Here is a 26,774-nt window from a genome sequence, read left to right as displayed (position 1 = left end):
GTGATGATATAACAAAATGATTCCGAGCACAACTAAATTTTAGAGTATTCGCATGCTCTTCTTACTAATGTAATATGAGAAGGACTTACACAATTTGATAGTTTCAAATGTAATTTAGAGCTGTCAAACCTCGTGACATTAGCTGCCAGTCGCGAGCTTATTGTTAAAATTTGTAGTTGTTTGTAATGTAAAATTCATGTTCCGGCCTTTTTAGCAATATTAAAAAGAAAAAGATGCAAATACTCTAAATTTAGTTTAGAGAAAGACAACAGAATCGGCTTAATGGTTGCGAATATGTGAAAAACACACGAAGAATAAACCCTAAAATGTAACAAACGGTTTTAATGTGGGCGCCTTTCATGGAGTTGCTTGTAAATAGGTTGAGATCTATAGAGGGTACTTTGACTTAGCTCAGACTTAAAGATATAACAGATTTATGTATTTCACAGTAGATGATGCCCGCGACTTGGGATGGACCGCGTGGATTTAGGTTTTTCTAAAAAAACCCTTGGGAACTCTTTGATTTTCCGGGTTAAAAGTATGCTATGCTCCAGGATGCAAGCTATCTCGATACTAAATAGATGATGCCCGCGACGTCGTCCGCGTAGATATAGGTATAGAAGTCCACGGGACTTCTAAAACACAAAAACACCTGTGGCGGTTGCCACTATTGCAACTAGATGGCGCTATTCAATCGATAACATTTCATGACGTAGTCCCGAATAAATATACCGCCGACAGTACTCGCACTAACGGAGATTTCTGCAATCTGGACTATACCTATATTATATAAGTTTCAAGATACAACCGTTGGCCCAGCTGGCGCTACCGAGCACAACCAACCGCTCGGTGGAAGATCTCCTTTTGGTACAGTCGAGCCTGCGCACAGCTTCCGTACACACCTAACTCTGTTTTTCCGGAACAAAAAATAGTATATGCTCCTCTCCAAGATTTAAGCTACGTCTGTACAATATTTGGTCAAAAATTAACGGTTAACAGCCAGATAGGCAGTGAAAAGTTAACAGACAGACAGACATTTTCGCATTTACAATATTAAGTATGGATAAATCTGTCTTGAGAAGTCAAAGTCCGCTCTATAGATGTTAGCTTAAGCGCCTGGTGTCGGAGCCTCGGGTGACGTGACATGTACTTGTGTAGCTACAGCAAGTACTCGCTGCAGCACAGCCGCTCCACGGAGACCTCCTGCTCCTCCCTGTCCATCTCCGAGCTGCAGCCGCCCTCCAGCGGACACACCACCAGGTCGGGCCCGCAGCCTACCTGCCCTTAACCCTATAACCGAACAATCCCTTCCCCTGAAAACCCATCTTCCATTTGCCACTTCTCCTTTCCATACCCTGTTTTTATCTTCAAAAAGTCTATTTTCGGCTTTGTCTGCCAATGTTTTGTTCTCGCTTTAAACAAACTGTCAGCTTACAAAAAGACGTCCATCTGCACGATTAATTCCTTTATTATTCTACTCGTACTCTTGTTGAACTTGTTTTAAGACTGATGCCCACCAATAATGCACAGTTTAGTCGTCATTTTAATTTTCACCAGAGTCACGAGTGTACTTTTTTGAGCAAACAACTCGTCAATGGAGTTGATCTCTCAATATTTATGACTGAACGTAAATATTTTTCAAATCATAACATTTCTCACAATCCACAGCGATGAATTAATAAGCAGAGAGAAAAAAATAACTCAAGTCAGAAACCGCGGAGAAATCGGTGTACACAGAAAAAAAAATTACACGCTGAATTGAGAACCTCCTCCTTTTTGCTAAGTCGACTAAAATATAGTCTCAGGCGCAATGTATTGACTGTTAAATCTTGTGAAAATACCTGTCAATTTGTCGTGATTTGAGAACTCCAATTTATTAGGTTAACTCCAAACACTAGTGTTTGTTTGCATCAAACATTTGGCAAAGGCTCAGATATGTACACACTTTCTCACCAATTTATTTGGCGCTTCGTCGATGTTTACTTTATGTTCGCAATAGTTGTTGTTATATTATGTTTAATGGCTAATGCATACATTTTGAGATCTCACTCGACATTTTAGCTCTATGGGTTAACTGCCATGTCAAAAGTACTTCTTTAAATTAAGGACTAAAATCGTACTTTTGACATGACGGTGACACATAAGGTGAGATCTATAGAGCGCACTTTGACTTTGCTTAGACTTAAGACGGAGTTAAAATGAGACAAATGTATATCGCTCACATAAATCTGTCTCTATTTAACTCAATCTTAAGTGTGAGCAAAGTCAAAGTGCGCTCTATTGATCTCAGCTATAAAGCTTAACTGGCAAGCGAGATCTCAAAGTGTATGAACTATAACTTCGTGACAGACGTTTTAGTTTACCCTCACTTCAATAGCGCGTCGGTTTCAGACAAAACTCTGCGGAAAACAACAAGACCACGGACCCTATCATAGATGCTCTCAATCAATTCACGCAGCGGTTTGAAAAAATATCCAAAGAAGTGGTGAGTGCTAAAATGTGTAATTGAGATATATTTCACTTAACTAAAAAAAAAGGATCATGAATTGATGATGAATGTATAGGAATATGATTAGAATAGGCTTGTCGCACTGCATTTTATTTGTTTGTTGTTACTGGTGTCGCAGGAGGACGACAGTGCGGGCTGGTCCCGCGTGGGAGAGCTCACGGCAGCGGGCTCCTGTCCGTGCTGGTGCGCGCGCTGGGCGGAGCTGCACGTGCGCTCGCCCACCGGGGACGTGTCCTGGTTGTTGAGGATGCAGAACCATGTGAGTATCGTACACGCCCACACATGCCAATGCTTCTTGTTCTTTTACTCTCTTCCAGTAATGAACCTGACCGCGCGAGCTGGGCGCGTTTGGAACCCTCGTAGCTTTAAGGTATGATTCCGAACCACGGTGCACGCAGCAGTGCTGCCGCAACGGTGCTGTCGCGGCACTACTGGTCCCCATACAGAATAGAATAGAATAGAATAGAATGTTTTTTTATTCATGTAAACTTTTTAAAAGTGCTTATGAATAGTCAGGTAGTTTTAATTTACCACTGGTTCGGAATGCCGTTCCTACCGAGAAGAACCAGCAAGAAACTCGGCGGTTGCTCTTTTTAATTTTTCAATTTACAATGTTATTATACCGTACTATACAAGCCATTGCAGCCCCGTGCATTGCTGGAGCGAGTCAAATCCAAGCTTTTTTATCGTTTACATAGTCTGCGACTGTATAATATGCTTTTTTTAGGAGCATACTTTTAACACATTTTTTAAACTTGTGTAAAGGCAAGTCTAAAATTGCTTGTGGAATTTTATTATAAAATATTACACTCATTCCCACAAATGACTTTCGCACCTTCCAGAGGCGGAGCGCAGGAGTAAGCTAGCTTATTTTTGTTTCTAGTTTGCCTATCATGGAGATCACTGATCACTGATTTGACATGGAGATTACAATCTCTATAAGCTTATATCAGATTACATTCTAGCTAGGCAGCAATATTCCGCTACATTGCTGCCGCCCCATAACTTGTCATGATTCCAGGTTACCGGGAAGTGCCCTTTAGGTTTTGATTCCCTTGACGAGTCTTGACAGGCACGACAGACACTGATACGGAACCCTATAACTGACGTGTATGTCCGCAGATGAGCTCGTCGCAGCTACAAGAGTGGCCGCTGCAAGACGTGCTAGCCTTACTGTCGCCGCCGCTGAGTGCCGACCTGTCCAGCGGCATCGGGGACTCCCGGCCAGACCTGGTATGTCTATATCTCTCATTCCAAAATAAAACTTCACTATGCACGTTCCCCAACTAGGTGGAAGGACTTATCCGATCCGCAACAAACACGCCTGTCTCCGTGTGTGCACATAATGCCAATAGTAATTAATTTAATTGTTATAGATTTTAGGTACGCAAAGAATGGGGCTGATTCTTTTGTACACAATCTCTACACTAAACTAAAATGGCACGTCTAAATCTATTGCTATCCCTTTCATAATGTTGCTCGCGGAAAAGGATAGCACTAGATTTAGGCCTGTTAATTTAGTTTAGCTTAGAGATTGTGTACAAGAGAATCGGCCCCAATGTCTTAGTTTAAGTTTTACTATTTAGAAGTTCTAGTTAAGCATGTTGAGTTAGCCTGTAAGTGAGTATACATTGATAGTCCTAAGTTTATATAAGTCGTCATAATTAGTTTTCTTTGTATACCGTTGGCTTCCTATTAAATAAAATAAAAAATAAAAAATGCCAACAACAGAAGTCGCTGGAGGGAGATCGCACGAGCAGCAGTGAAGAATCCAGTATTTGACAACTAGTCAAATCAGTAACTTTTTATCAAACGTCAAAACGCGCGCTTATTATGCGAGATTCTATGAAATGTGACGGTCGGTATCGGTATGTGACGTCACAATCATTTGACATCCTTTTTTTACTTTAATCGATAATTTAAAATGGTTATCACACATAAAACTAATAAAGGACGTGGATCTTACGTATTTTAGAAGACCCTCCATTTAATAATCATTGAGAAATAATTTACATATTTTCGACATAGTCAAATACCGTATTCATAGCCACGACCACTCTGTCAAGAGTGAACGATTGAGAAGAAGAAGAATGCACAGTTGCCAATTAGAATTATACTAGCTTATGCTCGTAACTTCGTCCGCGTGGACTACACAAATTTCAACCCCCTATTTCACCCCCCTTAGGGGTTGAATTTTCAAAAACCCTTCCTTAGCGGATGCCTACGTCATAATAGCTATCTGCATGCCGGATTTCAGCCCGATCCGTCCAAAAGTTTGAGCTGTGCGTTGATAGGTCAGTCACTCAGTCACCTCTTACTTTTATACATATATTTAGATTGTGCTCCTTTTTAGAACATCTCACCTTAAGTCCCGGTATCCACCTAAGCGGAGAGGAGAGGAGATGCGTTCAATTGACCAATCAGATTCAAAAGATGACGTGAAAAAATCATCACGTCATTTTTTAAAAATTGGATTGGTTTACTGTTCACATCTCTCCGCTCCGCTTTGGTGGATACCAGGCCGAATGGCGCTTACATGCTAAAATAATTTTGTATATGTTTAGACATCGGAGGGCTCGCCTCGTATGTCGCGATCGGCTTCCCAACGCTCACACGTACCCGACTTGCACAAATCCAGGTGAGTTTATATAAGTGCGTGCGCGCGCGCTTATGTGCGTACTGTACGCGGCCAACAGTAATGGACATCCTTTAGAAGGAGATAGCAAATTTGTAGAGCGTTGTCCCTGTCGTTGAGACCGACAAACGTCATATAGGTATGAGTGAGACAACGCTCTACAAAACAGAAATGGCATTCTAAAGGCCGATGTACATTACTTTCGGCCGCGTACTGTACATTAAACTGTCATAGACTATGTGACCTTATAACAAATTCAATATAACGGATATGATAGCAAAAATAATATAAAAAGTTGTGCGCAAATTCGTAACGGTGAAGGAAAACATCATAAACCTTATGCTTGACAAATTCTCAAGGGTGCGTGAAATTTCCCAATCCACTCTTGGCCAGAGTGGTTGTCTGCGGCCAAACCTTTCTCATTCTGAGAGGATGTCATCTGTGTGTTTTGGCAAGAGTGAATCTAGGCATCTTCTAGGCAAGCGCGCTCCAAGCTAGATCTAGCATGATTGTCGTGAAACGCGAGGCTATCTCGCAATAAAAATACAAAGTATGCTGATTGGTCTGCTGAATTCAATTCCGCTCCGCTCTGCTTCAGTTGACAGGCACCTTAACTCTCTGTTCAGTTCCGACACAGTAGTAGGCAGCGACAAGAAATCCCTCCAATCGGCGAACGCTGCGGCATGCGCGCGACTGGGCACGCAGCCAATCAACATCCCCGGCTCGCCGCAGCGACAGAGCTCGTCCAGCACGACAGACGATGATGACATGCTGCTAATAGTGCCTGAGGTAAGTTCTGCAGGTAACCCTCTCTCTCTTCTCCCCCCATCGTTCTCTCTTTCCCCCTCTATTTCCTCCCCTTCCTTCACCTCTCCCCCAGCATCTGTCCTGCCCCGTATCGCAGGGCATCGTTCTGCTTAGTGACCTGCGCAACGACATCTTGTTTTTTTATTTAGTTTTTGCGTGAAAACGGTACTGTTTCTAGTAGCCTATGAGTTATTCGACGAAAATATGTAACTAAGGGGGTTAATTGGGTACTTTCCTACTTTTGAATTTGATAAATATTTTTACTTTATTATGAACTAGGATAAAAATATTGACGTACGCTGAAATTATTAAAATCCAACAAAGATTTAGATTTACAGGCATTTTAATTTTGGAGTGGGAGGGTCTTCTATCCCTTTCTCGCAAAACGAAAATTTGTATGAAACCGCACGAAGCTACTGTGGCATTAGTGAGGTGTGACGTCAAAATGATATATCGCTATCTCACTGATCAGAAATATTTAAATGCTTATAACTTTGTTATTTGATCGATTTAATTAGTTGGTTTTTAAGTTTACGTCATTATTTTTATCCTAGTTTATAATAAAGTAATAAAAAAATTGGAGTCAAATACCCAATTCCGTGTGTCGCAGGGTAAATCCCGTCACCCGGTGCGTCGGTCGAACTCGTCGCCGGAGATGTCCTCGTCGTGGAAGGGCGCGGTCGCTCGAGAACCGTCGCTGCAGCTGCACGACTGCGAGCTGACGGTCGACGTGGACGACCTCATACTGCTGCCCAGCTGCGAACCCACGTGCGTACAGCATATACTGTATACTCCCTTAACATACAAGTCAGACTACAAAACCCTTTCCTATTTTTGAAGCAATACTTATTTAGGCGCAACTTGAGAGTAACGGCGATTACGCACTGCACTTCCGTCATCCGTGAGAATACCAGCGATTATCTACGACATATGTCATAAGCTACCATACAAAACAAAAATTAAAGTATTTTCACGGACTCTGTTCGGATGAGTGCGTAACTCCCGTAAGAGTCTTTTTGGACAGTGGCCCCGATTCTCTAGTCTCTGTCTAAACTAAATTTAGAGTATCTGCATCCTTTTCTTTTTACTAATGCTAAAAAAGGAACGGAACATGACTTTCACATTTAAAGACTCTAAATTTTAGTGCACAATACAAATTTAAACAGTAGGTTCGCGAGTGCGTGCTAAAATCACGGGTTTTACCATCTAAAAATGAAATTTAGAAATGTCAAACTGCTTCTGTCCTTTTCATATTACAATAGTAAGAAGAGGGCGCGAATACTCTAAAATTAGGTTGTGCTTAGAATCGGTTCCATTACCTACTTAAAATGGCTGCCAAACAGAAGAGCTGTTAGGCCACCATCTTTTAAAGATCCTTTTGCCGACTCATTTTCAAAAAAAAAATATCCCACGCTCGATTAGTTTCTTTTTCACACGCGCTTATAAGTTATAACGCAATATTTTTTATATATGCAGAATGCAGATCTTAAATTATAAAATCTCAATATACAGGAGTGCGCCAATGGCAATGCACGCATCAAAGAAGGCGAATAAAAAAAGCGATATGCGCGTATCGTGTGAAGCCATTCCTGAGGAGATGTGCGGAACCAGTCCGCAGCCCGCACACCCGCACCCGCACCTTATGACGTACAAGTCTGACCCTGGTGAGTTCCGCACAGCTAGTCCAACTAGACGAGCGATATGTATCGTGTGAAGTCATTCCTGAGGAGATGTGCTAGTCTATTTTTTAATCCCGGAGACAAAACCGGTATTTTTTCGACATTTTGCACGATAAATCAAGAATTATGATTCATAAAAATAAATAAAATCTGTTTTAGAATCCACAGGTGAAGCCCTTTCATATGATATCGCACTTGATATAGTTATCTTACTTTGATAATTGAAAGTTCATGTTCATGACCATGTAAAGGAGTGGACTGAAAACCGAAAGGTCGACGGTTCAAACCCCGCCTGTTGCACTATTGTCGTACCTACTCCTAGCACAAGCTTGACGCTTAGTTGGAGAGGAAAGGGGAATATTAGTCATTTAACATGGCTAATATTCTTTAAAAAAAAATGTGATACAGGATTTAACGGATAAATGTGATACAGGATTTAACGGCTAAATGTGATACAGGATTTAATGGATAAATGTGATACAGGATTTAACGGCTAAATGTGATACAAGATTTAATGGAAAAATGTGATACAGGATTTAACGGATAAATGTGATACAGGATTTAATGAATAAATGTGATACAGGATTTAATGAATAAATGTGATATAGGCACGTCTGGTGCAGAGAGCGAAGAAGAAACGCACGCGGAAACTAATAACTCCACATCCACGACCGCTCACCATCAATTACAAAAGGTAAAATCCACACTTCCGTATAGAACTGCGAATGTACCTGCGTAGAAATCTTATTTTTGAGTGGCGCGAAAATATCTCAACCAATCGACGTCCACTGCTGGACATAATAAAATAAAATAAAATAAAAATATTTTTTATTCGTATAAACTTTTACAAGTACTTACGAATAGTCGGATGCATCTACCACTGGTTCGGAATGCCTTTCCTACCGAGAAGAACCAGCAAGAAACTCGGCGGTTGCTCTTTGCAAATATTTGATATAGGATTATGCCATGTATAAAATAGTATTTGCACTCTTGTGCGTTGCTGGAACGAGCTGCAGGTCAAATCCACGCTCTTTTATCATTTAGATAATATTCAATTGTGTAATATGCTTTTTTCAGGAGCATATTTTTAATAGATTTTTTAAACTTGTGCAAAGGTAAGTCCAAAATAGTTTGCGGGATTTTATTATAAAAGGTAATACCCATACCCACAAATGACTTTTGGACTTTCCTGAGGCGGAAGGTAGGAGCTGCAAGCTTGTCATTGTTTCTAGTTAGCCTATTGTGTAGATCACCAATTTTCTTGTAACTAAGAATATACATAGGTCTCTTGTAGGGACTTCCTCACGCCACGGTCTTGCGCCGCCTGAATCCAGCGGCTCCCTGCGACTCGTCTGATGTCGTCCGTCTACCTAGTGGGGGGTCATCCAACGCTGCGTCTTCCGGTGCGAGGTCGCCATTCCAGCACCTTGGGACCCTAACGTCTATCAGTTGTACGAACTATGTGCCCTGCCCATTGCCGCTTCAGCTTCGCAAGCCGTTGAGCTATGTCGGTTACTCTAGTTCTCCTACGGATCTCATTACTGATTTGATGACGTAGAGAAACTCCAAGCATAGCTCTCTTGATCACCCGCTGAGTGACTCTGAGCTTTGCTCAACCAATCATAATAATTATAATCATAGCGCGCGTCCGTCCGCTATTGGTTGTTGGCGATTATGGGCGAGTTAGCTCAAGTCTCTATTGTTCTTGTTCGACATTTAAAGTCTTACGGTGAGATCTATAGAGCGCACTCTGACTTAGCTTAGACTAAGAGAGAGTCAAAACGAGACAGAGCTATAAATAAATAAATACCTCTCACATAAATTTGTCTCACATAAATTTATGTGAGACATAATATTTCTCACATAAATTTGTCTCGTTTTAACTCAATCTTAAGTCTGAGCAAAGTCAAAGTGCGCTCTATAGATCTCAGCCTTAGTGTCAAGCAATAAGGTCTGTGTTACATTGGTGTACATTCGGTTTTAGTTGGTGTTAGAAATTTTGAATTTTTGATGTGACTTGTAAAAGTGGTAGAACTTTACTTAATACTAGCTTATGCTCGCGACTTCGTCCGCGTGGACTACACAAATTTCAAACCCCTATTTCACCCCCTTAGGAGTTGAATTTTCAAAAATCCTTTCTTAGCGGACGCCTACGTCATAATAGCTATCTGCATGCCAAATTTCAGCCCGATCCGTCCAGTAGTTTGAGCTGTGCGTTGATAGATCAGTCGGTCAGTCAGTCACCTTTTCCTTTTATATATTTAGATTATAAATGCGAAAATGTGCCATCATGATGAAGTATTGTGATCGTGCCGGCTTTGTAACCGGTAGTCGTCTTGTCGGTTCGCAGACGAGCAGCGACAGTCGTGTGGTGCTGCAGTCGCACGAGCACAACGCCAGTCGGACGGAGAAGAATGACCTGGGCAGGGAAGAACTGCCGCCGTTAGCGCGATCCAAGCGATCCAACACAATCTCCGTCATGAGCCCAACGAGAAGAAACAGGTTAGTTTTGATATCCTTGATTTGGATTTAACAGCTCGTGTTCCAGCGAAAAGACAAGAAAGAGGGTAGTTCGCTACTGTACAGTGTGATTATTAAAATTCCTAGACCGATAGTATGGTCGATGCTTCATGGTTAATAAATCACCTGTTAAAGGGGAAGGGTTCGAGATTTCTTCATCAAGGGCACCCTGAATCGCATCCTTTAGCGAGTCGTAGTTCCGGGCTGTAATTACTGTGCTAAGTGTTCTATTTCGTAACCCGTCGGCAAATTTTTTTGTGACGAATTTTTCATTCAACGGCTTAAGTACCGCATATGTATTTGAATCACCTTTTGCCTGCGATATTGTCAGGTCAACAAAAAGTTCAGACATTTCTTTCGCGTAATCTTCTATAGATTTATTATTTTGTCTTAGCTGTTGTATCTTATTTTGAATAGCTATAGGCGATTTTTGTGGCAGTAACACACGCCGCATATCGCTAACCAAATCATCGATGGCTGTGTAATTTGACTGTAATTGCAATTTAGCATTTTGTGGTGACTCGTGATCGATTTCATTATTTGTACTTTTTATAATTTGTATTGTACCTACTTTGTGTTTAGCTATTAAAAAAAAAAAAAAAAAATATGTAATAATAATTATTAATAATTTTTTTACCACCCTATGGGAGGTGTACAGTGTGACCTAAGTAATATCTATATAATAGCCCATAAGTACACATACATATTGTATCTGAATGCATTCATTTAATAAATGAGTCCAAAACCAACGCTCGGGTCGTACGCTCATTTCCAACACCTTGTCCCAACCTTAGACTACTGCCCTTGACAACTCATCTCTCGTATCACCACAGTCCCGTCGGGACCACGACCCGTGCGGTTGGGTTGAATTATCGACAAATAAAAACATCAAATTAATCGTGGTATGTACCTATTTACATTAAAATAGGATTTAAAATTATTTATAACTAGCGTATGCTCGCGACTTCGTCCGCGTGGACTACACAAGTTTCAAACCCCTATTTCACTCACTTAGGGGTTGAATTTTCAAAAATCCTTTCTTAGCGGATGCCTACGTCATAATAGCTATCTGCATGCCAAATTTCAGCCCGATCCGTCCAGTAGTTAGAGCTGTGCGTTGATAGATCAGTCAGTCAGTCAGTCAGTCAGTCACCTTTTTTCTTTTATATATTTAGACTAGCTAATGCTCGCGACTTCGTCCGCGTGGACTACACAAATTTCAAACCCCTATTTCACCCCCTTAGGAGTTGAATTATCAAAAATCCTTTCTTAGCGGATGCCTACGTCATAATAGCTATCTGCATGCCAAATTTCAGCCCGATCCGTCCAGTAGTTAGAGCTGTGCGTTGATAGATCAGTCAGTCAGTCAGTCAGTCAGTCAGTCAGTCAGTCACCTTTTTTCGTTTATATATTTAGATACATATTTGCAACATGGCCTTATTAACAACGGAATAATATTACACGGAGACAAATCTTTGCGAGATGCTGGATACGATTTTGGATGCTATGGACAAGGGATTTCGCGCCGATGTCGTGTATACCGATTACTCAAAGGCGTTTGATAAAATTTCCCATAGCTCATTAATTGCTATTCACGGCGACCGCTTGAAATGGCTCACGTCGTATCTTCGTGAAAGGATCCAAGCAATAGGCTACTTGACAATTTTTTTAAGTTGGTCTTAAATGGTTAATATTTGTCCTATTATATCAAAAAAATTAACACTATATTTTTTTGCGCCCTAAAAACCGTAAAACTTTAATTTAAAAAAATATTTTTCTTAGACAGGTGAAAACACTGTCGGCCATGTTTGGCCGATAGATTATCTGTGCTCTGACGTCATGCATTTGTCTAAGAAAAATATTTTTTTAAATTAAAGTTTTACGGTTTTTAGGGCGCAAAAAAATATAGTGTTAATTTTTTTGATATAATAGGACAAATATTAACCATTTAAGACCAACTTAAAAAAATTGTCAAGTAGCCTATTATTGTCAAGGGTTACACTACAACATTTGTACCAATAACACCTGGCGTGCCACAAGGCTCCCACCTCGGACCATTATTCTTTAACATATTGGTCAACGACAAACGCAGCGCTAGCCGATTCCTTTTAAAGTAAACGAGATCGTTAATTGCTATTTTGGCCGAGACTTTTATAGTAACTTTCTTCCATTTGATAATGCAAAGATTTTCGTGCAGGGATATAAGGAACATCGCGAGCAGTTCGAGCGGCACAGGGACAAGCGCCGCGACCGGCGGCGGCGGAGTTTCACCTTCGTTCGTGTTCCTGCAGCTGTACCATAACATGAGCACGTACCCCATCTCACCCTCCGTACCAGGTAATTTTATACTGCAATCAATTTTATGGAGCTGCTTGATGCTTGCGGCAAACAACATATGCCGCAAGCATGAAGCGGTAGTGAGGCAGGTGAATGTGTTTTCCATATGTAAATCGAGAATTACCGTGTTCAAGGGTTAAAATTACGGTGTTTCTAGATTAAATTACGGTGGATTAGCTAAAAGAATACCGTGTAAATTACCGTGTCATTTTTAAAAGAAAAAACGTCACGAATTTGCTTTTTAATCAACTATTAATATTATTCTGAATCTGACTCTCCTAGCATAGCAATATCTTTTTCATATACGGATTTATTCATATTAATATTTTGTTAAATCTCATTAGTTTTACATTTGACTCCTTCCTAATTGCTTGAATAAGGACGAAAATAGATTGCTGAGATTTGATGCTTAAACCGAGAGCAAGAGAAATGTTGCCATTATGAAATATGCTTAGGTGACTGAGATTCGTACTCGTATTACGCAGTATATTATGAATTCTTAACGTGATTTTGTATTACGGTGACACGGTCAAGGTAATTGACGACCTCCCTGGCGCAGTGGTGAGCGCTGTGGTCTTAATAGTGGGAGGTCCCGTGTTCGATTCCTGGCAGGGGTTTGGAATTTTATAATTTCTAAATTTCTGGTCTGGTCTGGTGGGAGGCTTCGGCCGTGGCTAGTTACCACCCTACCGGCAAAGCCGTGCCGCCAAGCGATTTAGCGTTCCGGTACGATGCCGTGTAGAAACCAAAGGGGTATGGGTTTAATAAAAACTGCCATACCCCTTCCAGGTTAGCCCGCTATCATCTTAGACTGCGTCATCACTTACCACCAGGTGAGATTGCAGTCAAGGGCTAACTTGTATCTGAATAAAAAAAAAAAAAAAAAATGGCCATATTACCTTGACGGTAGATTAGGGCTGAATTACGGTGCATCTACGGTAATTACCGTGTACATGGAAACACTATTGTGTGGTAACCAGTCTGTCTGTGTCCATAGGAGAGGCGCCCGCGCCGCCCAGCGCGCTGAGCGAGCGGCCGCTCAAAGTGTCGGGCGAACACCACGAAAGGACTATCAAGAACCTCGATCTGGTGCCGCCCGTTGAGACATACAAGGTACGAAAATTCATTTTTTTTTTTTTTTTAATTAAAAAAACATTACCATTGCATATCATATTATTATTTGAATAGGGAATATGCATGTAATTTTATTATAATTTTAATTCACTTTTTACATTGTTACAACATAGTAAAAAATATAAATATTGTTTGAAATGCTCAAATTATTTTTTTAAATTAATAAAATTTGATCTGTTCAAACGCCGCCATTTTTAACGCGGGCTTTGATGACGTCACGTTTCACGTCAGTCACCAGTCACGTGACAGTATTACTATAGAAGCTCCGCCTCGGCCTTCTATTATTACTACTCGACCGGTAATTGATTTATTTCAGGCCTGGACTGTAATGTGATGCACGGTCGATTAATTAATTACAGTACGCGGCCGAAAGTGATGAACGTCGGCCTTTAGAATGACATTTCATTTTTGTAGAGCGTTGTCTCTGTCACTCATACCCATATGACGCTTTGTCGGTCTCAACGGAGTCTTGCTATGGGGTAAAGCGGCAGATATTGGGAAAATATTCGTATTACAAAAAAGGGCAATACGTGCAATTTATAATTTAAAACCGCGCGATTCCCTACGGGAGATATTTAAGAAAATAGGTATTCTTACAGTAGCTTCCCAATATATTTACAATAATATAATTTTTGTACGACAAAACATTCACAGTTACAAAAAAATCAGTGATCTCCATGATAGGCAAACTAGAAACAAAAATAAGCTAGCTACTCCTGCGCTCCGCCTCTGGAAGGTGCGAAAGTCATTTGTGGGAATGAGTGTAATATTTTATAATAAAATTCCACAAGCAACTTTAGACTTGCCTTTACACAAGTTTAAAAAATGTGTTAAAAGTATGCTCCTAAAAAAAGCATATTATACAGTCGCAGACTATGTAAACGATAAAAAAGCTTGGATTTGACTCGCTCCAGCAATGCACGGGGCTGCAATGGCTTGTATAGTACGGTATAATAACATTGTAAATTGAAAAATTAAAAAGAGCAACCGCCGAGTTTCTTGCAGGTTCTTCTCGGCAGGAACGGCATTCCGAACCAGTGGTAAATTAAAACTACCTGACTATTCATAAGCACTTTTAAAAAGTTTACATGAATAAAAAAACATTCTATTCTATTCTATTCTATTCAACGACCGAGACAGTGGTCTACAAATCTGCTATGTGCTTCTAAAGATCGATGTTCATCACTTTTGGCCGCTTACTGTATTTCAGTTGAACTACCAAGTCGTTGTACTCAGATCAACGGTCAACCAGTAAGAACGCGGCTCTATACCACTATCTCTATCTAACCTCTAACATGTTCAGGTGGGAGTCCTGTACGTGGGACCGGGACAGCAAGATGATGAAGTTGCAATTTTAAAAAACGAATACGGCAGCGTTAGGTATGTATATGTTAGATACTAGCTGATGCCCGCGGCTTCGCCCGCGTAGACTACCAACGAACGACGAAACTCTATTTTACCCTTAACATATAAAAAATATCTACGACATATGTCATAAGCCAAAATCGTATTTTATACATACAAAAAGTTCGTAAAACAAAAAGGAACGTATTTTCACGTACTCGGATCTTACGAGTGCGTGATCGCTCTTAGGAATTTTACAAAACCCTTTCTTAGCGGATGCTACCTCATATCTAAATATATAAAAGGAAAAGGTGACTGACTGACTGACTGACTGACTGACTGACTGACTGATCTATCAACGCACAGCTCAAACTACTGGACGGATCGGGCTGAAATTTGGCATGCAGATAGCTATTATGACGTAGGCGTCCGCTAAGAAAGGATTTTGGAAAATTCAACCCGTAAGGGGGTGAAATAGGGGTTTGAAATTTGTGTAGTCTACGCGGACGAAGTCGCAGACCATAAGCTAGTTAGCTGTCTGCATGACAATTTCAGTCCGATCCGTCCAGTAGTTTGAGCTGTGCGTTGGTAGATCAATCCGTCAGTCAACTTTTCCTTTTATATATTTAGATGTTTTCTTATAATATTTGTTAATTTTCGATGGAAGCTTGATTTCTTCCGACATTTTGTTAAACTATCGTCATATTTCAACAAATTAACACAAACCAATACCTATAAATCTTCCTTTTGAATCACTCTATCTATTGGTGAAAACCGCATCAAAATCTGTTGCGTGGTTTAAAAGATTTACGCGTTTAAACAGTAGAGATATATATATTTTTGACGACCTCCCTGGCGCAGTGGTGAGCGCTGTGGTCTTAATAGTGGGAGGTCCCGGGTTCCCTGGCAGGGGTTTGGAATTTTATAATTTCTAAATTTCTGGTCTGGTCTGGTGGGAGGCTTCGGCCGTGGCTAGTTACCACCCTACCGGCAAAGCCGTGCCGCCAAGCGATTTAGCGTTCCGGTACGATGCCGTGTAGAAACCAAAGGGGTATGGGTTTAATAAAAAACTGCCATACCCCTTCCAGGTTAGCCCGCTATCATCTTAGACTGCATCATCACTTACCACCAGGTGAGATTGCAGTCAAGGGCTAACTTGTATCTGAATAAAAAAAAAAAAAAAAATCTAGAGATCTACATAAGCTGCACAAAAACCTAATACATATTATATAGGTTTAATGAAAACTGTCATATCCCTTCCAAGTTCGCACGTTTATCTTTGTTGTACTTCAGGTACATGGATTTCCTGAGGTTGCTGGGGACGCTGGTGCCCTTGGAAGGCGCGGAAGAACCTAATCTGTTCCTCAATTTAGAAAAAGGCGGCAAAGATGGCCGCTACACCTATGTATGGAATGATGACATCATGCAGGTATTCATCAATTAGATGATGCCCGCCATTTAGGTTTTTAAAAATCCCGTGGGAACTCTATTATTTTCCGAACTGATTAAAGTTCTGAAAACCGCCGTGGGAACTTGATTTACCAGAATAAAATCACTCACTTTGAGAGCCTCAATAGCTCAACGGGTAAAGGAGTGGACTGAAAACCGAAAGGTCGACGGTTCAAACCCCGCCCGTTGCACTATTGTCGTACCTACTTCTAGCACAAGCCTGACGCTCAGTTGGAGAGGAAAGGGGAATATTAGTCATTTAACATGGCTAATATTCTTTAAAAAAAACTTTCCAGTCACTCTCCAGGTCTTTAACTACTAACTAACTAACCCATGCAAAAAATCACGTCGATTCGTCGCTCCGTTTCTACGTGACTGAAGTCCGTGGCGTGTGGAAATCACAAGAGGCCTATGTACACAAGAGACTAATGTCTAAGTCTAAATTTTTGAGAAAAACTTTTTGAAATGACCGATTCAATCGCCAAGTTCACTTTAGAAGCGGGTATTAAACATATGCGGGGTATATTATTGACACTATCTGTTGATGATGATGATGATACTCATATTCTTCATCTTCTTTACTGTATACTGTTCAATCCCTCCATTCCTCTTTATCTTAAAGAACGTTTTGAGTACCGATGTGATACACACTCTTTTTCTCTTCGTTCTCAAAATAATCTACGCCTGAAAATTCCTACACACTCCTCTTCTTATTATGCTAAATCATTTACTGTTACCGCTATACTGCTATGGAATTCTCTCCCCTTGGATATCAAACAGTCTCAATCACTATCTATTTTTAAAACAAAATTGAAGCTATTTTATTTATCCTCCATTTGATGTGTTTATTTATTTTTACTTTTATTCCACTTATCTGTCGTCTATTCCTCTCTTATTTACTGTTGTATTTTCATTTATATATATATATACATACGTATATTATGTGTATTTACTTTATTTAATTAGTACACCCCTTCCGCTTTCTTTAATTTTTATAATATCCTCTACCCTAAGGTTGCCTGGAAGAGATCGCTATTTTAGCGATAAGGCCGCCTATTGTACATGCTGTATTTGTTATATGTCTATTGTTTCTGTTTTGGTGTACAATAAAGCATATTTTACTTTACTTTACTTATGATAAGTCCACTGCCGTTGTCCTAGGTCCTATTCCACGTGGCAACAGCGATGCCCAGCTCGGCGCGGGACCCGCACTGCAACGAGAAACGCAAGTACATCGGGAACGACTTCGTGTCCATCGTCTACAACGACTCGGGCCACGACTTCAACATACTCACCATCAAGGTAACCACCTAGTAAAAGGTCGAAATATCGACACTTTTGATTGTAATACACACACAAAAAAAAGGTACAGGTTTGTATGAATGCTAGTAAGTCTAAGGGCCGGTTGTTTCAACAAATTTTGACGGACACGTAACCTTTAAATATGGCGCTAACGAACGTAAGTAAAGAAAAAGCGTTGATTCAGCATCTATTAGCGCTAACGTTCGTTAAAAAGTTACGTTAACGTTAACCAGTGCCGGCGCCATTGGTGATCGTCAAATCAGTTTGTAACTTCATACTTCTTACAAACGGAATATTTTATTTACAAATTATAATGGAATCAATTTAATTAAATGCTTTTAATGGTAGTTTTTTTGAAGTTGAAAGAGAATTTGTAAGAAAGAAAAAGTGTTTAAAATGCGAAGTAGCAATATTAATAACTATGTATATAATTTAATATTACTTAAAATTAAATAAAAAAAGGATACGGAGAAGTAAGTTAATTTTTAGGGTTAGTTTCGGAACCAAAATAACAATGACGAACAGTTTTTTGTACAATGAAGCAACGCACTTAAATTGACAGATGTTAAAGTTCGTCTACGTCTGTTAAATTTTAACGAACGTATCTTACGAAGACCAATGGTTTGAAACAACCGGCCCTAAGTATGAATGTTTTGTATAAAATATGTTTTTGTATGAAAGGTTAACTAACACCTAATAAGTAGGTACCTACCTAAAAATATATTAATCGTGTGAGGTCAATGATCTTTGTCAGCCCTAGCACAGACTACGGTCTATTTATGCTGCCAACAGCAAACACCAGTCTCGGTTTTTATCTAGTGCTTTGTCTAAAAGTGGGCTGTAAAATGTTCACTTTTCATTAAGTCTGTGGCGGTTGCCACAATAGCAACTAGATGGCGCTGTTCAATCGATGACATAGTCCCGAACAAATGTACCGCCTACAGTACTCGCACTAACAGAGTGTTCTGCAATCTGGACTATATATAGAAGTTTCAAGATACAACCGTCGGCCCAGCTGGCGCTACCGAGCACAACCAACCGCTCGGTGGGAGATCTCCCCTTTGGTACGGTCGAGCCTGCACACCGCTCCCGTACAAGTCGAAATAAAATAATATAAAAAAATTAAAAAAAATACATAACTGTTCCAACATTTGTTATTTATAGTGATACACACCCGTTCCATAATTATAATGGTATTAGTTCGTAATTTATCCATATTTTAGGGTCACTTCAACCTATGCATCGTGGTGGTGGAGCCACTAGAGCACGGCATGAACCGCGTCACCCTGAAGACCAAAGACGAGCGGCTGCGAGGCAAGTTCCTCGCGCACGTCGAGCCTCAGTGCGTGTCGGACTCGAACGTCGCGCTACTGGCGCGCCAGCACGCGCTGCACGCCGCGGTAAGTGCGCCATGTTGGATTTTGGATGACGTCATAATAAACATCATGCCTGTTTTTTAGTTCGTAAGACTAATATTTTTTTTTAAATTAGTTACTGATTAAGATTTTGTATGCTTAGTGTGTGCTGAACTAACTGACACACCCTAGTAATCTTGGCTTTTAAAGATCCCATAGTGTATCCGCACGCGCTGGGTACAATATAGCAGTTTCAGGTTGCAGGTGGAGCAGCTGATTCAATAAAACATTTTGTAGAATTTAGAAAAGTTTCTTCTATATTTCTGATGACCAGAGTTTTTGATATATAATTTGACATAAGTAAAAAAAAGAAGTATAGATAATTAATAGTAAGTTCAATTCCCAGTTTGATGCGGGTAACATTGTAGCTCTTGCGATGTTTCTAAGGAGCACAATTCTATGATGTACAATTTAAAGACATAAGTTTATATGTCTAGAGTTCTTTTACCGTTTATGCTTTCTGTTATCTAAAATCATCAATTTTATCCTTCACAGCTGGCATCCCAAATCTCCCAATCCCTAAAACCGGGTAGCGAGGCATACGCGTCCAACTCCTTAGAACGATTGCGAATTATCAAGCGCCTTAGGGCTCGGGCCGAGGCGGAGCGCCAGACCGCCGCCTCGCGAGCCCCCGCGCCTTACGCGGCTGCGCCCGAGAGGCACCGCCGTGTCGCTATCGATGACTTTAATGACTACACCTAGAGTGACACAACTTGGCTCTACACAGCCGTGCGCCCGGGTCATACAACTCATCAGTCACTGTACTTTCACATAGAGATTGGAGATTTCAACAGCTACAACTTGGCTCTACACAACCGTGCACCCAGGCGACTACAAGATAGCAGCAGCTCATCCTTACACCGGAAAATTGACGACTAGATTACACTTAGAGGGAGAACTTGGCTCTACACAGCCGTGCGTCCGGGTCATACAACTCATCCGCCACTTTCTATACGCTCTTTCTTCGAGGACAATAACAGATCGACGACGGACTCTTGGTGGCAACAACTTGGCTATATCACAGCCGTGCGCCCGGTTCAATACAACTCATCTGCCACTTTCTATACGCTCGTTCTTCAAGGACAATAACTTGGCTATATCACAGCCGTGCGCCCGGTTCAATACAACTCATCTGCCACTTTCTGTACGCTCGTTCTTCAAGGACAATAACTTGGCTATATCACAGCCGTGCGCCCGGTTCAATACAACTCATCTGCCACTTTCTGTACGCTCGTTCTTCAAGGACAATAACTTGGCTATATCACAGCCGTGCGCCCGGTTCAATACAACTCATCTGCCACTTTCTGTACGCTCGTTCTTCAAGGACAATAACTTGGCTATATCACAGCCGTGCGCCCGGTTCAATACAACTCATCTGCCACTTTCTGTACGCTCGTTCTTCAAGGACAATAACTTGGCTATATCACAGCCGTGCGCCCGGTTCAATACAACTCATCTGCCACTTTCTATACGCTCGTTCTTCAAGGACAATAACTTGGCTATATCACAGCCGTGCGCCCGGTTCAATACAACTCATCTGCCACTTTCTATACGCTCGTTCTTCAAGGACAATAACTTGGCTATATCACAGCCGTGCGCCCGGTTCAATACAACTCATCTGCCACTTTCTATACGCTCGTTCTTCAAGGACAATAACTTGGCTATATCACAGCCGTGCGCCCGGTTCAATACAACTCATCTGCCACTTTCTATACGCTCGTTCTTCAAGGACAATAACTTGGCTATATCACAGCCGTGCGCCCGGTTCAATACAACTCATCTGCCACTTTCTATACGCTCGTTCTTCAAGGACAATAACTTGGCTATATCACAGCCGTGCGCCCGGTTCAATACAACTCATCTGCCACTTTCTATACGCTCGTTCTTCAAGGACAATAACTTGGCTATATCACAGCCGTGCGCCCGGTTCAATACAACTCATCTGCCACTTTCTGTACGCTCGTTCTTCAAGGACAATAACTTGGCTATATCACAGCCGTGCGCCCGGTTCAATACAACTCATCTGCCACTTTCTATACGCTCGTTCTTCAAGGACAATAACTTGGCTATATCACAGCCGTGCGCCCGGTTCAATACAACTCATCTGCCACTTTCTATACGCTCGTTCTTCAAGGACAATAACTTGGCTATATCACAGCCGTGCGCCCGGTTCAATACAACTCATCTGCCACTTTCTATACGCTCGTTCTTCAAGGACAATAACTTGGCTATATCACAGCCGTGCGCCCGGTTCAATACAACTCATCTGCCACTTTCTATACGCTCGTTCTTCAAGGACAATAACTTGGCTATATCACAGCCGTGCGCCCGGTTCAATACAACTCATCTGCCACTTTCTATACGCTCGTTCTTCAAGGACAATAACTTGGCTATATCACAGCCGTGCGCCCGGTTCAATACAACTCATCTGCCACTTTCTGTACGCTCGTTCTTCAAGGACAATAACTTGGCTATATCACAGCCGTGCGCCCGGTTCAATACAACTCATCTGCCACTTTCTATACGCTCGTTCTTCAAGGACAATAACTTGGCTATATCACAGCCGTGCGCCCGGTTCAATACAACTCATCTGCCACTTTCTATACGCTCGTTCTTCAAGGACAATAACTTGGCTATATCACAGCCGTGCGCCCGGTTCAATACAACTCATCTGCCACTTTCTATACGCTCGTTCTTCAAGGACAATAACTTGGCTATATCACAGCCGTGCGCCCGGTTCAATACAACTCATCTGCCACTTTCTATACGCTCGTTCTTCAAGGACAATAACTTGGCTATATCACAGCCGTGCGCCCGGTTCAATACAACTCATCTGCCACTTTCTATACGCTCGTTCTTCAAGGACAATAACTTGGCTATATCACAGCCGTGCGCCCGGTTCAATACAACTCATCTGCCACTTTCTGTACGCTCGTTCTTCAAGGACAATAACTTGGCTATATCACAGCCGTGCGCCCGGTTCAATACAACTCATCTGCCACTTTCTATACGCTCGTTCTTCAAGGACAATAACTTGGCTATATCACAGCCGTGCGCCCGGTTCAATACAACTCATCTGCCACTTTCTATACGCTCGTTCTTCAAGGACAATAACTTGGCTATATCACAGCCGTGCGCCCGGTTCAATACAACTCATCTGCCACTTTCTATACGCTCGTTCTTCAAGGACAATAACTTGGCTATATCACAGCCGTGCGCCCGGTTCAATACAACTCATCTGCCACTTTCTATACGCTCGTTCTTCAAGGACAATAACTTGGCTATATCACAGCCGTGCGCCCGGTTCAATACAACTCATCTGCCACTTTCTATACGCTCGTTCTTCAAGGACAATAACTTGGCTATATCACAGCCGTGCGCCCGGTTCAATACAACTCATCTGCCACTTTCTATACGCTCGTTCTTCAAGGACAATAACTTGGCTATATCACAGCCGTGCGCCCGGTTCAATACAACTCATCTGCCACTTTCTATACGCTCGTTCTTCAAGGACAATAACTTGGCTATATCACAGCCGTGCGCCCGGTTCAATACAACTCATCTGCCACTTTCTATACGCTCGTTCTTCAAGGACAATAACTTGGCTATATCACAGCCGTGCGCCCGGTTCAATACAACTCATCTGCCACTTTCTATACGCTCGTTCTTCAAGGACAATAACTTGGCTATATCACAGCCGTGCGCCCGGTTCAATACAACTCATCTGCCACTTTCTATACGCTCGTTCTTCAAGGACAATAACTTGGCTATATCACAGCCGTGCGCCCGGTTCAATACAACTCATCTGCCACTTTCTATACGCTCGTTCTTCAAGGACAATAACTTGGCTATATCACAGCCGTGCGCCCGGTTCAATACAACTCATCTGCCACTTTCTATACGCTCGTTCTTCAAGGACAATAACTTGGCTATATCACAGCCGTGCGCCCGGTTCAATACAACTCATCTGCCACTTTCTATACGCTCGTTCTTCAAGGACAATAACTTGGCTATATCACAGCCGTGCGCCCGGTTCAATACAACTCATCTGCCACTTTCTATACGCTCGTTCTTCAAGGACAATAACTTGGCTATATCACAGCCGTGCGCCCGGTTCAATACAACTCATCTGCCACTTTCTATACGCTCGTTCTTCAAGGACAATAACTTGGCTATATCACAGCCGTGCGCCCGGTTCAATACAACTCATCTGCCACTTTCTGTACGCTCGTTCTTCAAGGACAATAACTTGGCTATATCACAGCCGTGCGCCCGGTTCAATACAACTCATCTGCCACTTTCTGTACGCTCGTTCTTCAAGGACAATAACTTGGCTATATCACAGCCGTGCGCCCGGTTCAATACAACTCATCTGCCACTTTCTATACGCTCGTTCTTCAAGGACAATAACTTGGCTATATCACAGCCGTGCGCCCGGTTCAATACAACTCATCTGCCACTTTCTATACGCTCGTTCTTCAAGGACAATAACTTGGCTATATCACAGCCGTGCGCCCGGTTCAATACAACTCATCTGCCACTTTCTATACGCTCGTTCTTCAAGGACAATAACTTGGCTATATCACAGCCGTGCGCCCGGTTCAATACAACTCATCTGCCACTTTCTATACGCTCGTTCTTCAAGGACAATAACTTGGCTATATCACAGCCGTGCGCCCGGTTCAATACAACTCATCTGCCACTTTCTATACGCTCGTTCTTCAAGGACAATAACTTGGCTATATCACAGCCGTGCGCCCGGTTCAATACAACTCATCTGCCACTTTCTATACGCTCGTTCTTCAAGGACAATAACTTGGCTATATCACAGCCGTGCGCCCGGTTCAATACAACTCATCAGTCATTTCTTCACATTCACCTTGAGATTAATGATTAAGACAAACTACGTTTCGAGTGCTCACAACTTGGCTCTGCACATCCGTGCTCCCAGAAGATATAACTCAAGAAACTCCTGCGTTAGTGATTCAAAGATTACACTTAGAGTGAGAACTTGGCTCTACACAGCCGTGTGCCCAGATGATTACAAGTTACAATTCATGGTCCTTCCTTACAAAACGTTGACTTTCAATAACTACCTAGAGCGAGAACTTGGCTCTACACAGCCGTGCGTCCATGCATACGACTACAACTCATATACAGTTCAACACGGCTCTTATGGCGCGTGGCGAAAATTGGAACTAACGTGGCCATCTTTTGAAGTGTCACGCTGTCCCGTTATATGCGGTGTTTTGACACATTTATGCTGTTATATATATGGTAGCTGTGATAGCCTAGTGGTTAGGACGTCCGCCTTCTAATCGGAGGTCGGGGGTTCGAACCCGGGCACGCATAACTTTTCTGAGTTATGTGCGTTTTAAGTATCATACCAGACAATCAATAAGAGTAATTTATTACCTATTTTGAATAAATCATTTGACTTTGACTTTGACTTTGAGTAATTAAATATCACTTACTTTACCGGTGAAGGAAAACATCGTGAGGAAACCTGCATGCCTGAGAGTTCTCCATAACGTTCTCAAAGGTGTGTGAAGTCTACCAACCCGCACATGGCCAGCGTGGCAAACTATGGCCAAACCCTTCTCACTCTGAGAGGAGACCCGTGCTCTATAGTGAGCCCCATCGCCGGCTCACTATTGATCATGATGATGCTGTTATATTATCAGGATATATCAAAATAAAGTAAAACCACACATAATATATATATATATATGTTATGTGTGGTTTTACTTGGCAACACCGCATATACGAGGCAGACGCAACGTGAGACTTCACAAGATGGCGACGTTAGTTCCGATTTTCACCACGCGCCAAGATAGCCTTGTCGCACTTTGTCGCAAATTGCGTTCAAAGACTTTTTTTTAATAATAATAATTTTAATGAATACTTAAAAATGTAAATGCAATGACTTTTCAATCTTTTATTTTTATTTATAAGTATACTATAATATTTTTTAATCCTTCATGAACTATGTTTTTAAGGAAATACGAAATGATTTTGATTTGTTATTGTAAAAGATTTCATCAAAGTCTAGTCAGAAAAATGTTTATTTTTTATTTGTAAAGAATTTTGTTCATCCACTAAACTGCAACTATGTATGAAATATTACAATTATTGGCATGAATTAATTCCAATAACGATTTTTTGATCGTCAAATAATGTATATGTCCCGCAAATTGCTAATGCGCGTGGCCGCCATTTTTTTGACGTCAGCACTTGACTGAAGTTTCGAGCTGATGGTATATTTTTATTTCGGCTGACGTCAAAATGATGTCATTTCGATCTGAGACATGGTTCCAGCGCAATAGCAATTTGCGGGACTTATATAACTAAGGAAGTTGAAATTATCAGTTTGAGAGTATATATGTACATTAAATATGGACGCACATGATTGTCTAGTTCTAATCTAGTCCACAGGAAAGATTTTAATCGAACTCTAGAAAGAGATAATCGTATCTTCGGTATCATAGAGCGCTATCTCTTTTAGCATTTAAATTGTCGTAAGTGATATCACTGCCCATGTTATAAATGCGAAAGTGTGTTTGTTTGTTGGTTTTTTGGTTTGTTCTTCAATCACGTCGCTACGGAGGAACGGAACGGATCGACGTGATTTTTTGCATGGGTATAGTTAATGACCTGGAGAGTGACATAGGCTACTTTTAATCCCGGAAAATCAAAGGGTTCCCACGGGATTTTCATAACGCGGGCATCAGCTAGTCCATTATAAATATAACTAATATAACGGGCTGGACTCACGTTATATTTATAACTAGATAATGCCCGCGACTTCGTCCGCGTGGGTAGACTACACACATTTCAAACTTAGTTCACCCCCTTAGGGGTTGAATTTTCAAAAATCCTGTCTTGGTGGATGCCTACGTCATAATAGCTATCTGCATGCCAAATTTCAGCCCGATCCGTCCAATAGAATAGAATAGAATAGAATGTTTTTTTATTCATGTAAACTTTTTAAAAGTGCTTATGAATAGTCAGGTTTAATTTACCAATAGTTTGAGCTGTGCGTTGATAGATCAGTCAGTCAGTCGGTCATCTTTTCTTTTATGTATTTAGATGATGCCTGCGATTCGGCCCGTGTGGATATAAGTTTTATAATCCCGCAGGAACTCTTTTTTTCCGGGATGAAAAGTAGGTATGTGTAAACTAAGGTATAAACTATCTCCATTCCATATTTCAGCCAAATCCATCCTGAAGTTTTTGCGTGAAATAGTAACAAACATACACACACACACACACACACACAAACAAACTAACTTTTGCCTTTATAATATTAGTATAAAAGTATAATTTTATATTTTTAGCGCAGTCTCTATTATTGAGACTGACAAGTCGGCGCCAAACCGTCACATAGGTATGAGTGAGAGAGACGATGCTCTATGAAGTGAAGCTATTAAATATCTCTTTCTAAAGTTCAATGTGATGTAATCTTTCCTGTGGAGTATTAACTCTACTAAAATTGTGATAAGGCAGCTAAATCAAACTTTTCGCTACAAGGCTCTTTTGGTGCGTGGCGAAAATCGGAACTAACGTTGCCGTCAAGTGTCCCATTTGTTATAGTTTGAATAGTCTCAATAGCTCAACGGTTATAGGAGCGGACTGAAATCCGA

At 41.3% G+C, this 26,774-nt stretch overlaps 1 protein-coding gene across 2 annotated transcripts in view; it reads left to right on the top strand.

The window, feature by feature from the left end:
- Positions 1-20,029, top strand: part of gig (TSC complex subunit tuberin) — a 41,521-nt gene extending 21,492 nt beyond the window's left edge. Inside the window, exons 22-38 of one of the 2 annotated variants that reach the window (XM_034974780.2) lie at positions 1,159-1,260; positions 2,392-2,485; positions 2,628-2,768; positions 3,632-3,742; positions 5,074-5,147; positions 5,771-5,933; positions 6,562-6,719; positions 7,464-7,615; positions 8,239-8,324; positions 9,981-10,132; positions 12,348-12,487; positions 13,485-13,600; positions 14,925-15,001; positions 16,259-16,394; positions 17,576-17,716; positions 18,940-19,116; positions 19,627-20,029. In XM_034974780.2, coding sequence (XP_034830671.1) covers positions 1,159-1,260; positions 2,392-2,485; positions 2,628-2,768; positions 3,632-3,742; positions 5,074-5,147; positions 5,771-5,933; positions 6,562-6,719; positions 7,464-7,615; positions 8,239-8,324; positions 9,981-10,132; positions 12,348-12,487; positions 13,485-13,600; positions 14,925-15,001; positions 16,259-16,394; positions 17,576-17,716; positions 18,940-19,116; positions 19,627-19,833 — 2,227 coding nt within the window. In that variant the 3' untranslated portion in view covers positions 19,834-20,029. The remainder of the gene's footprint in view (positions 1-1,158; positions 1,261-2,391; positions 2,486-2,627; positions 2,769-3,631; positions 3,743-5,073; positions 5,148-5,770; positions 5,934-6,561; positions 6,720-7,463; positions 7,616-8,238; positions 8,325-9,980; positions 10,133-12,347; positions 12,488-13,484; positions 13,601-14,924; positions 15,002-16,258; positions 16,395-17,575; positions 17,717-18,939; positions 19,117-19,626) is intronic. The other variant, XM_069502796.1, reaches the window with a different exon arrangement.
- Positions 20,030-26,774: the final 6,745 nt, after the last annotated feature.

This window comes from Maniola hyperantus, chromosome 13 (genome assembly GCF_902806685.2).
Source record: "Maniola hyperantus chromosome 13, iAphHyp1.2, whole genome shotgun sequence".
Classification (NCBI taxonomy): Eukaryota; Metazoa; Arthropoda; class Insecta; order Lepidoptera; family Nymphalidae; genus Maniola; species Maniola hyperantus.
This window is presented reverse-complemented; position numbering and strand designations above follow the sequence as displayed.